The 17581-nt window shown below is 33.3% G+C and overlaps 1 protein-coding gene across 2 annotated transcripts in view; it reads left to right on the top strand.

Moving 5' to 3' along the window:
• PDCD10 (programmed cell death 10) overlaps positions 1 to 14899 on the top strand; it is a 41367-nt gene extending 26468 nt beyond the window's left edge. For both annotated transcript variants that reach the window (XM_090273510.1, XM_090273520.1), the window contains 5 exons: positions 4513 to 4630; positions 5884 to 6010; positions 11059 to 11137; positions 11315 to 11397; positions 14416 to 14899. In XM_090273510.1, the coding sequence (XP_090129636.1) occupies positions 4513 to 4630; positions 5884 to 6010; positions 11059 to 11137; positions 11315 to 11397; positions 14416 to 14497 (489 nt within the window). In that variant the 3' untranslated portion in view covers positions 14498 to 14899. The remainder of the gene's footprint in view (positions 1 to 4512; positions 4631 to 5883; positions 6011 to 11058; positions 11138 to 11314; positions 11398 to 14415) is intronic.
• Positions 14900 to 17581: the final 2682 nt, after the last annotated feature.

Below are 17581 nucleotides of genomic sequence, written 5' to 3'. Positions count from 1 at the left end.
AGTTTTTCAGCTTTCCTGATACCAAGAGCAGAGAGAAGTTTCTCCCTGGTGTTCTGATAAAGAAGACCCTATCTGAAGCAGTAGATGGTGTATACTAAATGACATTCATAAAAGAGATAAAATAATGAATTTCATGAAGCTTTTTCTTGTAATTTCCTTAAATATAAGCTCACGTTTTAACTAAGATACAGGTAAAAAGTAAACAATATGTTTAAAGTGTGTGGCTGTGGTAGATACAGTTTAATACATGGGTAAGTATTTGCTCTCCAAGGCATGGATTCTTAACTGAGGATAGTGTACGTTATTTTAGAGGAAAACGTTAGTTATGCTTTGATTTATTCTTAATTATCATATTTAATTTGTTAAATTTCATATGAAACTATAGGAGGGCATACATTAGAAAGATAAAGATTTTTGTGTTTTTTAAACTATAACTTATTTGAAAAAGATTGAAAAATCTTACCCAGCCATTTATCTGTATTTATATGCATATTTCCAGTTCTTGGTCCACAACAGTTACTATTTACCAAGCTTCAATATCTGTTTTTGCTATTTGGGGGAAAAGAATTAAAATAATATTTTTAATTCAGGATAAAATAATATTAATGAATATTTTAAGATATCTATTCAGCTTTTGATTCCTTTCCCATCTGTTAGGTTGTGCTGTTAAGTAGCACTGATTCACAAGAGCGGATGTTATTGCCCTTGGAGATAGTTTTCTCTCACAATTGGGTTCTTCATAAAAATTGGATACCCAGAGAGTTGAGGGTTTTATTCTAGGGGAAAACCCGTAGGTATAGAGTCTCTGATTTAATGATAGATCTATTTATTTAGTCAGAGCCACTGGGTAAATTTAGTCTTCTAAAATAGGTAGCTTAAGTAAGACTTCAGGCAGAAGATGCTAATACACCTGTTCTCAAACTATGTGCTGAGCCTCCCTGGGGCCCCACAGAGAACTCGGGTGTCATGAGGTGTTTTAAAATTTTGAAGAAACATGATGATACTCAACATCTGGTTGACACTGAACTACTAGCTTGCCATAGCTTGCTGTTGCGACATATTTGATTAGGTTACATTCCTTTCAGTGATGTCATGTCTTTGTTAGCTGGACTTTTGACCATTGCTGTGATAAAAAGCAAGTACTGCAAGAAAATCAGAGTACAACAGGAAATGAGGATAGAGCGCCCAGTCTAATTCCAACATATGAGGTATTGTGCAGTGCCTGACAGGTTGCACAAATCTCACTAAAAAAACAAATTATTGTTATTTAAGAATGAAATTGAATACTTTTTCTCAGTTTGTGTATTTTCAAAGATTGCTAAGTTGTTAGGATGACACTCATTAAGTTGTTTGAACCTAACTATTTAATACACAGCAATATTAGGTATTTCTTTTGGTCAAAGAACACTAAAGTGAGAAAGAGGCCTCTGTGACATTTCTATAATATTTCTACTTTGGCATTTTAGGGGTCCCAGACCAACTTGGTATAGAAAGCTTTGCTTTCAGGGTTTCAGCATTTAATTTTTTCAGCACCTTATTTTAACTTAGATTATATCCTGCAGGCATTGTCTGGGAGCATATAGAGAATGTTCCCCTGCTGCCGAAGATAAGGTGTTACGATAATTTAATGCTACTTAGGAAAGATAAAGCAGTTATCAAATACTGACTTATTTAAATAGTGTACTGTATGTAATTTTGTGACACTTCACCAGATTAATAGTTTATACTATCTTAAGTCATACTTGTACAGCTGTTCTTTTATTTATTTTTTATTGTATTTTTTTCATTGCCATTTAGACCTCTCCCCCAAGCTTTTCTTTTAAAGGCAACTCTCTTTGTTTGTTTGTTTTTATTAAATAGATTTTATCTTAAATGTTTTGTGGAAGAAAAATCAAAACAGATTGTACAGTTTATCCACAGTAATACTTTAGTTACCTGTGATTAACTGCAGTCCAAAAACATGCAATGGAAAATTCCAGAAATAATGTTTTATAGTTTTTAAATTATAAATTGATGTTTTAAATTTATAAGTTTTAAAATTCCAGAAATAATAATAATAAAAAGTTTGTAAGTTTTACATTTGGTGCCCTTGTGAGTGTTGTAATGAAATGTTACACCATCCTGCTCAGTCCCACCCAGAATGGGACTCCCTTTGTCCAGCCTCTCCATGCTGTGTGTGCTCCCTGCCATTAGCCATTTAGTCCCCTTCTCAGTGATCAGAACAGTCCATCATGGGATTGCAGTGCTTGTGTTTAAGTAACTCTTATTTATCGTACTTAATAATGGCCACAAAGCTCAAGAGCAGTTATACTGGCAATTCAGATACGCCAAAGAGAAGCCATAAAGGTATCCATTTAGTGAAAAGGTGAAAGTTTTTGACTTTATAAGGAAAAAAAAATTCGTATGTTGAGGTTGCTAAGGTCTATGGTAAGTACAAATCTTCTATTCATGAAATTGTGAAGAAAGAAAAAGAAATTTGTGAAATTCATGCAAGTTTGCTGTCGTACCTCAGACTGCAAAAGTTATGTCCACAGTGAGTGATAAATGTTTAGTGAAGTAAAAACATCACTAAATTTGTGGGCCTTTAAAGACAAGAACAGAAAACATTCTAATAGATGACAAACATGTTGCACCAGAAAACATTAAGCCTATGGGACTAGTTCAGCAAGGGATCCCTGTAGCGGGTCACACCAGGCCATAATCTCGTAACTTTTATTTAGTATATTGTTATAATTGTTCATTTTTCTTAGATATTGTTGTTGGTCTCTTATTGTCCCTAATTTATAAGTTATACTTTGTTATAGATATGTATGTATAGGAAAAATACAGTACAGACAGTCCCCAACTTATAATGGTTGACTTAACGATTTTTCAACTTTTCAGTGTTTCGGAAGCTATTCACATTGAGTAGAAATCTTAGTTGGAATTTTAAACTCTGATCTTTTCCTGGGCTAGTGATATGTGGTATGATACTCTCATGATGCTGGGCAGTGGCAGACAGCTGTAGTTCCCAGTCAGGCACTCACTCAATCATGAGGGTCAACAACCAATACTCTACAGTGTACTGTGTTGCCAGTGTTTTTTAGGTATTGTGTTCTGAGCATGGGTAGCTTTAGCTAAGCTGTAGTGGTTCAGTTGCTTATATGTGTGAAATGCATTTTTCAGTTAGGGTCTTTTCAATTTGTGTTGGGCTTATAGGGTCATAATTTCAGGAGCATATGTGTATAGGGGGGTTTGGTACTATCCAAGGTTTCATGCATTCACTGGTGGTCTTGGAACATACCCCTATAGATAAGGGGGAACTACTGTTAAAAGAAATAGAATTCAGTAGGGCACAGTTTTTTTGTTATTAATTACCTATCATAATGACTTCCCTGAATAGCAATAGCATTTGACAACGGTTAAAAGGAACTCGGGATTGAATGTTGTGTATTTTGTTTTCCCATTTCATCCTACAGCCTTTTAGCTTTTGATACTAAAATTGAATGAGAAACAAGATGCTATAATAGAGCAATAGGAACAGAAGAAAGCCGGGTCTGCAGTGACACCAGAATGGAGCTGAAAGGGCAGAGGCTAAATGTGCTTGAAACATAAGAAAAACAAAGAGGTTGCTGTCTGGTGAAGATAATGAATTGTTTCTACTTTCTCTTTATATCAGGGCAAGAAAGATAGGAAGTCATCAGTATGATGACTAAAATTGGTAGTTATCCTAAAAGAAACAAACTTAGGATGTGATTATAAAAATTAAAAGCAATTATAAAATGGGACAGAATTACTGGGGAAAGTCCAAATCTTGAAAATTAACTTTGATGAACTCAGAACTCTATGCTCAGTCTTGAAATGACTGTAGATAATTTTAGTGCCCAAGAGGGTAACGTAGAACCAATGCAAACTCATGAGTGAAACAAGCTCAGGAGATAGTAAAAGGATTAATGATGTTCTGAAAACCAGTGAAGGAAATATTCATGCTACAAAAATTAAACAAAGTGAAAATCATTATGTAGGAGAGTATTTAAGGGATTATATGGCTTCAAAAAAATATCCAAAAGAATTCCTATTTTTTGTTTTTCCTTACATTCTGTTAATTTAAATGCCAAGAATCTACAAAATAGTGGTGAGATGAGTAGTTACTTGATCCTCAAGTTGAGAGATTAGCTAATGAAAAAAAACTCTTCAGTATATTTAAACTACTGAAAAGAGTGATTGATGGATTACCAAAACATATATAATGTTTATTTGTATCTTTGATTGCAGGAGAGTGTAAAGGAGAAGTAGGACATGTTAAGTACTTTATGTTCAGATGGGAAGTGGGAACATGTCTGTGATAAGAAGTTACTGATGCTACGTTTTAACAAAACAGAAATGAATGCCGTCGCCATACCTGCTTTACAAAGATTTCTGCCCTTTTAAGGCGATTATTCTAAGCTCCCAAAGGTTCTGAACAATTAAGTTTGGGTTTTGAAATTCTGATTTTGTTTCTATATTTCAAAACTAGCTTTCTCTTGCATATAGGCTGAAAAAGAAAATCCAGGACTCACACAAGATATCATTATGAAAATTTTAGAGAAAAAAAGTGTAGAAGTAAACTTCACAGAGTCCCTTCTTCGAATGGCAGCTGATGATGTAGAAGGTAATCACAAAATCTCTTGTTTAGTTTTTTTACAGTTGTTGAAAAATACTTCTTCCAAATCTTTATTATTTGACAAAAGGGACAGCCTCCCCCTTCTCCTCTTCCTTTTAATTTTTGTTATTTTTATTGTAACGATATTGGGGGGGAAAAAACTACTGGTATGTAAAATAGAAAAATAGTTCTCTTTTAGTTTAGTATTTGTCAGATTTAATTACTTCAAGTAAAGTGTTTATGTTGTACACTTAAGTTTTTTTTCCTTGTTAATATGTTTGATAAATTTTGGTTTCAACAAAATACAAACTCTGTGGAATGATTATTTAATTTTGTGTTCACTTTATACAAATAGCAGTTTGAAATAATGAGGTTTTTGTTTTTTTAAACTTCAGAATAGTGTTTTTTCAAGCACAGATTTGAGAGAACAATATAATTACCATTCTTTCTGCTTTGTAATTTTTTGCTTTCTTAAATCATTAGAAGAGGGTTTCGCTTAAATTTAATAGCCATTTTCCCACTAATTAAAAACTCAAAAGTATATTTTCCCATATTTAGGGAGAACAAAATAAATATTTTAACTGATTCCATAACTTATAAGAAATTTCTCATTATTATTCTAAACATAACCATTTCCAGCCCGTGAGGCCAGGTTATATTGATTAGTAGGGTTGTAATGTTTCTTGGTGTACAATGAATCTGCTAGTAATGTGTTTGCCTCTACCAGGTCTGATTGAATTTCCTTTCCAAAGTTGCTATTCTGTGATCCAACCCTTGTGTTGAATTTTTGACAGTGTTTTTGTTTTTAAATGAGATTTCAAGAATGTACTGAAGATTTTAATAGGTTGTTTGGGCTTTGATATAATGAGACATTGTATATTCAATATAGAGGTTTTTGTTAAACTCATCTTACCTACATCAGCAGATGAATGTCATTAACTTTAAGGTTTTCTTGAGAAATGTAGCTTCAGAGACCTGATAAATTTGATTGACACTCTTAATTTTATTTATTTATTTATCATGATTTCATGGGCTATTTACCTCAAATTAAAAATGTTTAGTCTTTCATCTTCTGTTATTTTTCTTAGTAAGAGCCCTGTATTACCAAAGTTGAACGTGAACAAAGTCAGCTTTTACAAGCTTGCCTTTCCTAGTTATCTGGCCTTTCTTCCCTCCCTCCCCCTTTTAACCCCATTGGGACTTCTGAGACTCGCATTTGACAGAGTTGCATGACACTTTTTATTATATATTTATTTTATCAGAGTATATGATTGAACGACCAGAGCCAGAATTCCAGGACCTGAATGAGAAGGCACGAGCACTTAAACAAATTCTCAGTAAGATCCCAGATGAGATCAATGACAGAGTGAGGTTTCTGCAGACAATCAAGTAAGCGACTTCTTGTTTTTGTCCCTTTTTTCTCAAAGTACATCAAAGGAACCACTCATTCTTAATGTTTTATTTTTGTATGACATTGCTATTAAATTAAGATATTAATTTGAAATAAATTTGGAGTTTTTAAATGCTACATCTTTATTAACTTCGAAGTGGTGGCATTTGGCTTCAGAGTACAATAACATTTTTTTAGAATGTTTAATTTTAAAACAGTGAACGAAATGTACATCAACTGGAATATAGTTTAAAGTACATAAACAGTAGAAAAATGTAAATGTCAGATTAAAGTGAATAGAGAAGTTGGATAAATTATAGGGATTGATAACAAAGGAAACCAATACTTTTTATTTCAGAAATGGCATAAGTCAGGTACTCTTCTTGAATAGCATTTCTAATATTGACCAAATTGTGAAGCTCCAAATCCTTGCCTTTGGGAGGGATACAGGTTTAAAATGTGTGGGGCCAGAAGGCTGGCTATAGAGAAGAGTCCTCGTAGAGCAGCGGTTCTCAGACCAAGGACTCTCTACTCAGGGGTGAGAGGGTGGCGGAATGAGAGGGGACTGCAAACATAACTTCTAGATGAGTATTTTTAAATTGAAGCATTTGATAATTTTCTTCAGCCTCACTGGATAGAAAACAAAGAAATCTGGGAATAATTGTAGTGGCGCTATTAACTCAACCTGTTGGTGAAACCACAACGAGAAATTGCTAGAAAGGAAAGTTTCAGCAGTGGCATCAAACATCATATCTTTAAAGAACTTCGGGAGGCTCACTTGAAATAAATATTAACATTCATTTCTCAGAAATAATGTTCTTTGTAATTTACATTACAAAGTGCTATTTTAGATAGGTTGGGCGTGTATATTTTGACTGATATAGAGGAAGTAGTATGTCCCATTTCAGAAAATAATAGTTCATGGTGGGTATCCAACAGAGCTATGAAGGAGTGACCCTCCGCTTTCACTCTTCTGAGGACTGGAAAGTATGTTAAAGGCTTCATTGATGAGTCAAAACCTGTGCAACAGAGGACAAACCCTAAAGTAAATATTTTACTGCTATTGAAAAGCCCCAGCTTCCTTGAACTATTTTTAATATGTGAAGAAAGAAGACAACTATTCATGGATTTTTATTTTTAGTTAGGTATGAAATAAACATATTTGGCCCATAAAAGAATAAATTGGCAGTGACCTTAAACACAGCTATTTCAACAACTTATGTCTAGATTTTTTAATAATTAAGTTTAAATTTCTTGTAGTGATCTATACTACATTTCTTTGAGATTTTGACATTTTAAAAATCTTTTCAGCAAATTTTGCTTTGGGTCATTGAGGTAGATGTTTAAAGAATCAATGTCATCTTAATAATACTTAACTTATATAGAACTTACATGCTGAGTACTTCTTAAAGTACTTTATATACATATTAACTTCTTATAAAGCCCTGTAATAGACGAGGAAATTGAGTCATCAGAAATTAAGTTCACAGAGATGGTGAGTTGGAAGAGCTTGCTTTGAAACCAAGTAAACTGACTCCAAGGTCTTCTCTGCTGTTTCCTTATTATAGATTCAGTGTTGGTCTAATTTGGTAATTGAGTGAAAAGTTTCTGTTGTTTGGAAGAAGTGTGATAAAGGGCATCTTATATAGAATGCCGGTAGATAAGAAGGAAATAGTGTTGTGGTTGAAGCTGGGGTAGAAATGATTGGCCCAGAGCCCTCATTTGGCTACTTTGACTCCCTCTTTCCCACCTGTGGAGTCCCTGAAGCATCTGTGCTAGAGAGATACAACTTGAAAACCACGTTATTAATACACCCACATTTTAATCATAAGGATGTTAAAGTCAAGAGCCTAAGAGTCTTGTCCATTTATGGGGCAATAGGAATATTTCAGTTCTGTTTTCTGGAGTGTACTCAACACAACCAAATTAAGATTATCAGCAATTAAATATTGTAGGAGGGATAATTTGCCATGGAAAATTTGTTCATAATATGTATTATTTCCAAGACTAAAATTCAATGATGTGTGACTTAGCATACATAGCTAAAAGTGCAATTATTTGTTTTACTGAGATAGATAGATTGATTTTGATATGTATTACCACTGTTAATTAAATTGTTTAACAAATTAATGGCTAAAATTTTACCAAAATAAAAAATTGTTTATCCTTTAGGTACACATACTGTGCAGTTGCTATTTTTCTTTAAAATATTTTACTTTCAAATAATTAAGGTAGTTATGCTCTTTATTCATGTATTTAGCAACATTTTTCAATAAGTATGTATCAGATACCTATTATACCAAGTACTGTACATGATGCTATGTATTATGTTAGAGAAGAAAAAAAATTCCTGTCAGCAAACAAATATCCAGGTGTTTTTTTGTGTGTGTCAACAGACCTAGGTTTGAATCTCCATTCCAACATTTAATTGTATGACCTTGGACAGATGTTTTGCTTCTGTCATTCTAATTTCTGTCTGTGAAGATAAGGGTAAAGTTGTGAGAATTGAAAGAAATGCTAGCACAGAACCTAGCATCTGCTTAGCACATGCTAGCATTGTGAAATAAGGTGGTTTTTTTGTTTGTTTGATTTTTGTTTTTTTCAATTTCTCTCTATGGAGTTGATTAGGAAAAATGATCCAGCAAACAGATATTTTATAAAGTACTTTTGATTAATGAATGCTTCTGTTTGACTACATTTGAGCTTATGCAAATATTTTATAAAATTAATTCATGGAATTTTTATCAAGTCCAACACATTTCAATTAATGGATGACTAGCGGAGTCTTGTGATTCACTAGGCCATAAAGCTATGCATTTACCTATTTGTTCATTATAATCTGCATTTGCATATTCATAGGCATAAATTCACCAGGGTTTGGCTTCAATGGTGGCTTCATATCTGAAGGTGTCTAGTCTAGACAAAACTAAACATACAGCATAGGAATTTTCTTTCTCTAGACTGTTTGCATAAACATTTACAAATTTGGGTGATATCATTAGAAGCTCTGATATTCTATGCAATTTTTTTATAGGATGTATATATTTCATCTGATGCCTTTTGTCCTCTTTCAGTATGTATGTTTCCCCAAAGTTGCCCTGATTACTACAATTCATTTCTATTATACTCGTATTCTGTGCCCCCTGTATCACAGAAGCCATTAACTTCAGCATATAATTACACTATAGTTCTTTCACCCTCAAGTTTTCCCTACTTCTTTATTTAATTGAAGTATTGTGTGTGTATGTGCGTGCACACGCACACAAATGCTGGTATTTTCTCCTGTAGAAAACAGACCCTCAGTTACTTGCTAGTATAATTTTAGCTTCCTTGGTGCCATAAATGAAAATGCTGTTCAGTGTACATACAGATGACATAATATCTGACATAAAATGTTGTGCTTGTTTTATGGAAGGCCAGGCCTGAGGATAAACATCCTTGGTCTTTATAAAGCTCTGTGGCAAATAATGGATCAAACCTTAACTCTAGGCTCTGGGTTCCCACATGGTGGTTTCCAAACTAGGTATATCAGCAGAATCACCTGGAGAGCTTTTTTTCCATTTTTCTTTTAAAGCACAGACAAATTCCCAAAATTTGTAAGTAGGATGGAGGTCTGTCCACTAAACCCTTCCCTCTCTTCCCTGATGCCCCCTTCTGTTTTTGCTCCTAGGCTAGTGAGCAGCCAGCTTCAGAATTGCTCTTTTGACCTATTTAATTGAGCCACTGTCATTATATAGAGAACGTATGTTCATGTTGGTTAGTACTGAAAGCACATTTTTATCCTTTTTAGAATTTTAAATTATACCACAAAGTACAGTTGTGTATAAACAGATCACTGTAATTAATTCCATTGTAATTGTTTTAAATAGGGCTCATTGTGGATTTGAAGAATCATATTCAGAGATTTAAGAATTTTTATTTGTTGAAATTATGACTTTCTCACATAATAGAATGGTCATGTGACACTTGATTGAGCATAGGTGGACTTGCAACTTGCTTAAAAACAAATGAAAGGAACAGTTAAACTAGAGCCAAAAAATAGTGCACATATGTCAATTCTGTGTAAAAAATTCTTTGTCTTATTTGAGTATTTAATGTTTTGATGTTTTATCCTGATGCTGATGTTTGACCTATCTATCTTCACACTTGGATTGCATTTGAACAGCAAAGAGAATGGGGATGTGAAAACGACAAGGCTTGCTTTAGACAATGTGAGAATGAATGCAGAATTACGTTACATTCAGTTTGACCAAAAAATTGCTATGGAGTTAGAACATGGAAATTGAAAAGAACATAGATACAAAAGACAAGAAGAGTTTAGAAAAAAATGATGCTTGGATAGGAGGAATAGTCTAATGATTTACTAGATTTCTTCTCTCTCTTTAGTAGGGGGAGGGAGATGTTGATGCATATATATGTAGCAGAGGAAGATTGCTGGAAAGGTTAAGATAGAAAAATATTCTGATACTGTCTCTCCCAGAAATGTAAATATATTTTAAATATGTAAATACAGGCTTGGAATGGGAGGATACATGGTTATTAGATAGAAGGTAAATGTGTGGAGAGAAGAGCTATGTCTGAGGAGGAAATATTTTAAAATCTCAGACTAGATTTGTAACTCAAAGTGTTGGTAAATATAGAAATGAGTTACATGTAGTAGCAAAGTTTCATATAATTGTTCATGAGATAGCAAAAGTAGAGAATATGATAACTTGAATTTAGCTATATTAGTGAGAGAAAGGAAAAACTTAAGTGGAAAAGATGAGAGGCAGAAGCATATTCTTTTAAGTAAGGCTGAATGAAATGTTTACTGACTTGGGAAAGTTGATGTTGTGGAATGTCTGTCTGGTCAGCAGTGCAAGAGCAGTCAGGATCACAGAAGGGTACATGCTAAAATCCCCACTCAGACAGCTAGTCAGATGTTTGTGCTTGCCAAAGTATCAATATGGTAATTAACCAGTGTGATTAGTAATTCTTAAGAATATATATACAAACTTCTTTCAAATGTAACTAATTTTAAGAAGATTCTTTTTTCCTTACCCAACAGGGATATAGCTAGTGCAATAAAAGAACTTCTTGATACAGTGAATAATGTCTTCAAGAAATATCAATACCAGAACCGCAGGGTAAGTTTATTAGAAGCCTTACCCCCTGACACCCTGGTTGGGCTTACACATACTTGTCTTACTGAATTAAATACGAAGATGGTTTGATTACTGGGAATGATCTCATGTCTTTGACTTTGGCTTTTATGTTTTTTCTCTTATTTAGTATTTTTCGTCTTCTTTTTTTTTTGTCTGTAGGCACTTGAACACCAAAAGAAAGAATTTGTAAAATACTCCAAAAGTTTCAGTGATACTCTGAAAACCTATTTTAAAGATGGCAAGTAAGTACTTTTACATATTATCCTTTTAGTTTTTATTATTACTTTTTATTGATTGATTTGAAAGAGAGAGAGAGACAGAGATAGACAACAATTTAATTGTTGTTTCACTTATTTATGCATTCATTGGTTGATTCTTCTATGTGCCCTGACCAAGGATTGAACTTGCAACCTTGGTATATTGGGACAATTCTCTAACCAACTGAGTTACTTGGCAAGGGCGATCCTTCTCTTTTAAAATTAAATAAATTATATGGCTTTATATAATACTAAAACCATATAAATTAAACCCTTTTACTATATTGTTAATACTCATGTCTACTACTAACTAAGATAAACAGTTAAAAATAAAAAGTGAATGGTTGATAATCCTGCCATACTAGCCTATTCCAGGAGTTGGTGGACTTTTTTCTGAAAAGGGCCCAATGGCAAATATTTCGACTTGGTGGGCTTGTGGCAGCTACCCACCTCACCTGTGCTGTTGGAGTGCAAAAGCAGCCATAGATAATATGGAAATAGGCAGACATTATGGCCATATTTTAACACAACTATAGGCACCGAAATTTGCATTTTGTTTAATTTTCACGTGTCACAATATATTATGCCTTCGTATTTTTTTTAACTTTACCATATAACAACATAAAAGTATTCTTAGCATACAGTCCATACAGAAACAAGGTAAGATTTGGCTTATTGGCCCAACTTTCTTAGTAGCGTCAGAATCCCTTGGAGGGCTTGTTAAAGCACTCATTGCTTTTGGGTTCCACCCCAAGATCTTTTTATTGTCTAGGGTGGCCCCCCAAATTTGCATTTATTGCTAAGAAGTTTCCAGATGGTACTCGATGGTAAGGGCTGTTGAGAGCTGCTGCACTCAAGTTAAAACAAGGATTCTCAATCCTGTTTGCACATTAGATTCTCTGTGGTTCATTTTTAAATCCCAGTGCCTTGGCTCCACCTTCAGAGATTTGGATTCAGTTGCCCTGGTGTGGAGACAGAGTTTAGCTATTTATAAAAGTGTGCTAGGTGATTTTTAAAGTGTGCAAAGTTATGATTCATTGTCCTGGAAAGAGGGACACTTTCACAGAAAGTATAATAAAAAGGTAAATTGATTATTATTTTTAAATTGCTATATAATCGGCTGAACACTCCAGAAAACAAAACATTTTAATGTGTTTTTACATATATATTATACACATACACATATAATCTATAAGCTGATGGCAGAGGCCATGTCTTCTGTTACAGTATCGTACCTTAATAGAGAAATTCTTTTGTATCTCAAGTAGAATTCAGGAAATTTTGTAAGCAAAACCATTTTCTAATAGTGTTTAAAGTCAGACAAGTAAATAGTGATTATTTCAGCTATAATTGGCAGGAACCTCTAATATCCTATCCTACCATTGAAGTTTTAAAATTCCTGTATCCATTTTAAATTATTACAACATTATTGTAATAATATTTTTATTCATTTCTTTTTTAAAAGATTTTATTTATTTATTTTTAGAGAAGGGGAAAGGAGGGAGAGAAACATCGATGTGAGAGGGAAACATTGATCAATTGCCTCCTGTACGCACCCCTGACCGGGGACCAAACTTGCAACCCAGGCATGTGCCCTGACTGGGAATTGAACTCATGACCTTTCTCTTTGTGGGACAATACCCATCCCGTTGAAACATACCAGTCAGGACTGTAATATTTTTAAAATAGTAAAATAATACATTAGAATGGTCTGTTGATTTTAAAGCTATTTTTAGTAGTTCAAAATATTTATATTTATATTAAGAATTAAAGATACTGAGCTAAATGGTTTTTGTTGTTCCATAGTACTATTCAGGTTGTCTGAGGGAAATGCTTTAGGTTAATAAGTTGGCAGGTGTGTTCTGAAAATAAACTTACATCTGTTTTCCCTTGATCTCCTCTGCTAAGCCCAAATAACCAAAAACATTAAAAGAATAATTTGCATGTTGGGATGATTATTTCTGAATCTAATTAATTAAGAACTGTCACGGAATAAGCACATTAAAAGGTAGAAATTCATTTAGAGCCTAATTTTTATTAATCTGAAATTGTTTACTTTCAGTTTAGAATCACTTGGGTTCAGTATTTAAAAATCCCAATGCCTTCTCCCCCAAAGTTAATTTTTAACAGTTCAGACAGATATGTGGATTATTCAGGCTTCCTGCCATTACTTTTTCTCCATTCAGCAATTTTTTTAAATTACAGTTATTTGTTTATGAGTATTGTACCTGTTTTCTCAAACTGAAAGTTATTACTTCAGCCTGATCTTTGAGCTCTTTTTCAATAGGAGGGATGAATTTGCATTGATTCAACTTAATTTTTCGGGGTTCCTCTTCTTTGAGAAATGTGTAGGATGAAAATAAAGTCTTTAGCTATGCGATTAAGGGACTGGTAAGGCCACATAAAGGGACTCGGGCATCGGCTCTGTCTTCTAGTCACATGAAAATGGGCTGATAGAAAGTGTGGGACAGTACAACGTAATTTTTAAGAATATGTTTTTATATCTTGTCAGCTCCAAAATATTGAAGCTGCATGCTAATTTTGATTTAAAAATAGATTGCGATGAATCATATTTGAAAGGGATTAACTTTTTCTTAAGTATTTCTGATGCCTGTTGACATACAGATTTTGAGACTGAGTGTAATACTTTTGCAGATTTTGTTTTGGTAACTTCTATGAAATCATGGCTGGCGAGTACATTTTAATCAGTTATTTGTTTGACCCATAAATAAATCCTGGTGGTTCAGATGCCACCTGTCATTAGTAGCCCACCAACACCTGATTGCCAACCAAAACCACGAGGGGGCAGTAATTCCTAGTTTCAAATGATTCAGGACCATTCAATTAGAATATGAAATAAAAGTTGATACTCTGAACTAATGCCCTTTTTTCCCCAAATTGATTTCACTGATACTGTTAGTAGATGGAATTATTATAAATATTTTAAAAAAATGAATTTTCTGGATAAAATTAATGCTTGTTCTTTTTTTTTTCTTTGAACAGGGCAATAAATGTGTTCATAAGTGCCAACCGACTAATTCATCAAACCAACTTAATACTTCAGACCTTCAAAACTGTGGCCTGAAAGTTGTATATGTTGAGAGATATACTTCTCAGTGGCAGTATTGAACTGCCTTTATCTGTAAATTTTAAAGTTTGACTGTATAAATTATCAGTCCCTCCTGAAGGGATCTAATCCAGGATGTTGAATGGGATTATTGCCATCTTACACCATATTTTTGTAAAATGTAGCTTAATCATAATCTCACACTGAAGATTTTGCATCACTTTTGCTATTATCATTCTTTTAAGAATTATAAGCCAAAAGAATTTACGCCTTAATGTGTCATTATATAACATTCCTTAAAAGAATTGTAAATATTGGTGTTTGTTTCTGACATTTTAACTTGAAAGCGATATGCTGCAAGATAATGTATTTAACAATATTTGGTGGCAAATATTCAATAAATAGTTTACATCTGTTAAACATTTCTTTACTTGAAAAAATGGATGCATATATATGTGAAAAATATATATATATACATATATATATGATCAGAAGACCAAGTCTACTTGGGTTAATATCTAAAGAACTACTAATGGGAGCTTATTAGCAGTTTATCAGATAATAAAGCAGCAAAAAATTTTATTTTTATTTTTTTGTCCTTAATCACTGGGCAAAAAGGAGTCAATGGAAGTATTTTTTTAGTTATATATAGGGTACTAAATATTTTTCCAGCCTGCTTTAAAATACATATGAGAGAGATGGCAATTTATAGCATCTTCATACTATAATGCCACTTTTTGAACTCTGTGACTATGTAAAATTAAGTCTTTCTTGGCCCTAATAAGCTCTGCACCTTTTTTCCTCAAAATAACCACAACTAATAGTAATTTACAGCTATACTAATGCTAGTTGGCTTGAAATTGTCACGAGTGTTAATAATAATATATACACTCCTTATATATATAGTTTTGTTTCACCGTAGAGAACTTATAAGGAAATTATGTATCAAATATTCATGTTAAACATTTTAATTTTTCAGTTATGAAATAAAGGAAAGATCAGAATTTGTTTATCTTTTATAAAGATTTTAAATGTTAAACTGAATTTCTGTTGACAATATAATTTTGTTATAATGCAATTTAGTTATTTTTAAAACTTTTCTTCATTTTTAAAAAGATTGATAAAGAATTACTATCATTGACGATAGAAAAGGATATTTTCCTATTTGGTGTGAATAGCAAATATGTGGAAAGAAGCAAAAACAATAGACTACTGGATGAAATCTCATAATTTATTAATGTTTTACTAAATTGATTTTTTTTTATTTCAAGATAATAGCCAGTAAAATAAATAGAACTGGCAATATTAATACTATTTATTTTTGACATAAATGTTATTTGCTCTTGGAAGCAGAAGGATGGTCATTTGCAAAATAGACATGAATATATGAAAATGTATATAATTATTTTTTTATGAGCACTAGACTTTTCTAATATAAACCAGTACTTATTATTCCACTATCCAACATCTCTGGCTTTGGTTTTCCTGAAATTTACCTCTAGAAAGGAGGCTTATTCTAAGGATAGTTCAGTTTCTTAAATAATCTTAGTGAGGCTGATTTCTGGTCAGTGAGGAAAGGCATTGGCCCTAGTCAAAAACATCTTTAGAGAACAGAAAGGCAGCTCCCAAGGAAAGGAAGACAGGGAGACGTGCTGAGCACCTTCCCTGTGAGAAACAGTATTCTAGATAGATTGATTTAATTCTCCTAATTCAAAGGCTATTCACATTGCCTTTGAGGAAGCTAAGGGGGCTTAGGTTATAAGAGATGGTAACAGCTGGGGCCAGGATTTAAATTCAGCATTTGTCTCCAGACTGCATTCTCTTTCCACCAAACTACTTCATCCATTGCCAAAAATGGACCTTGTGAAGAATACTAATTCCCTAACACCAAGCAGGCAGAGCTCTCCTGGGTCCACAGGGAAGTAAGAAAAGCTAGGACAGTGTGATGTCTTACTTTATATTAAAGGGTCGCTCTTTTATTTGGTGATAATGGCTATGTCTTGAATGTTTAAAATGTCCCCTCCTCACACTTTGCTTAAACGAGATGATAAAATCATAGATGGTAGTCTTTTTTTTTTTTTTTTTTTAAATAATTGTGTTTTAATATCCTTGTTTGGCAAAACGTGAGATTGGCAATCCAATTTCAGGCTCTTCTAATTGTTTTTTTAACATTTTATGGAAATGACTTCAAATATACAGAAAATTGGCAAAAATAAGACTAGTACAAAGAACATTTATACATCTTTTACCCAGATTCACCTATTACTATGATTTTGCCATTTTTATTTTATCATTTGTTTACCCACCTTGATGTCTCCTTTACTCTGGACCTTTCCAATAGCCTCCTTTGTCTTTTATGGCATTGATATAACATGTTTTTGAAGAATACAGTCGTCTGTCTCCTTTACCCCCTTTGTAATACTGTAGATTGTTCTTTACTTTGAGTTTCATCATTAGACTCAGGTTATGCTTTCTTAGAATACTACATTGGTGGTACTGTGTCATCAGGTGTCACGTTTGCTCATCATTGGCAATGTTAATGTTGATCACCAGGTCAGGGTGTTGTTCAGTTTCTCCAATGTGTAATTACTGTTTTTCACTTTATATGTAATGAACAATATGCTGGAGACTCTTAAATCCATGCTATCAACAATATTGTCCCCCAAGATTTAGCATACATTGATGATTCTTGCTTTATTTTGTTAGTTGCAGAATAATTTTCCAATTCCAGAATTTCCTCCTCATGACCAGTTAGCACTTAGCATTCTACTAAAAGCAGGAACCCTCCTTTCTTCTTCACCCATCCATATCTACCCATGTGAACTTTTTTATATTAGCTATTGTTTTGGATTTCTTGTTTTCTATTTTTTAAATAGCTCGTATTTCACTGCTTTGGTGCTTAAATTGTCTTAGATTTGGCCAGTAGCTTCTTTAGTCTGACTCCTATTTCCTTGTAGCGTTTTGTTGTTGTTGTTTGTTTGTTTGTTTGTTTTTTAGCACAGTATTTTAAATAAAAGATATTCCGGGATCTGGAATCAGCAGTTTTTTTGAGGAATCCTTGGGAATGATAGATACCTAGACCCGGCTGCTGGGTGTGCTAAT

The sequence above is a fragment of the Furipterus horrens genome, unplaced genomic scaffold, assembly GCF_987537825.1.
Source record: "Furipterus horrens unplaced genomic scaffold, mFurHor1.1.pri manual_scaffold_1, whole genome shotgun sequence".
NCBI classification, from domain to species: Eukaryota; Metazoa; Chordata; class Mammalia; order Chiroptera; family Furipteridae; genus Furipterus; species Furipterus horrens.
Note: the sequence above shows the minus strand (reverse complement) of the source record. Positions and strands in the feature narration are given on the sequence as shown.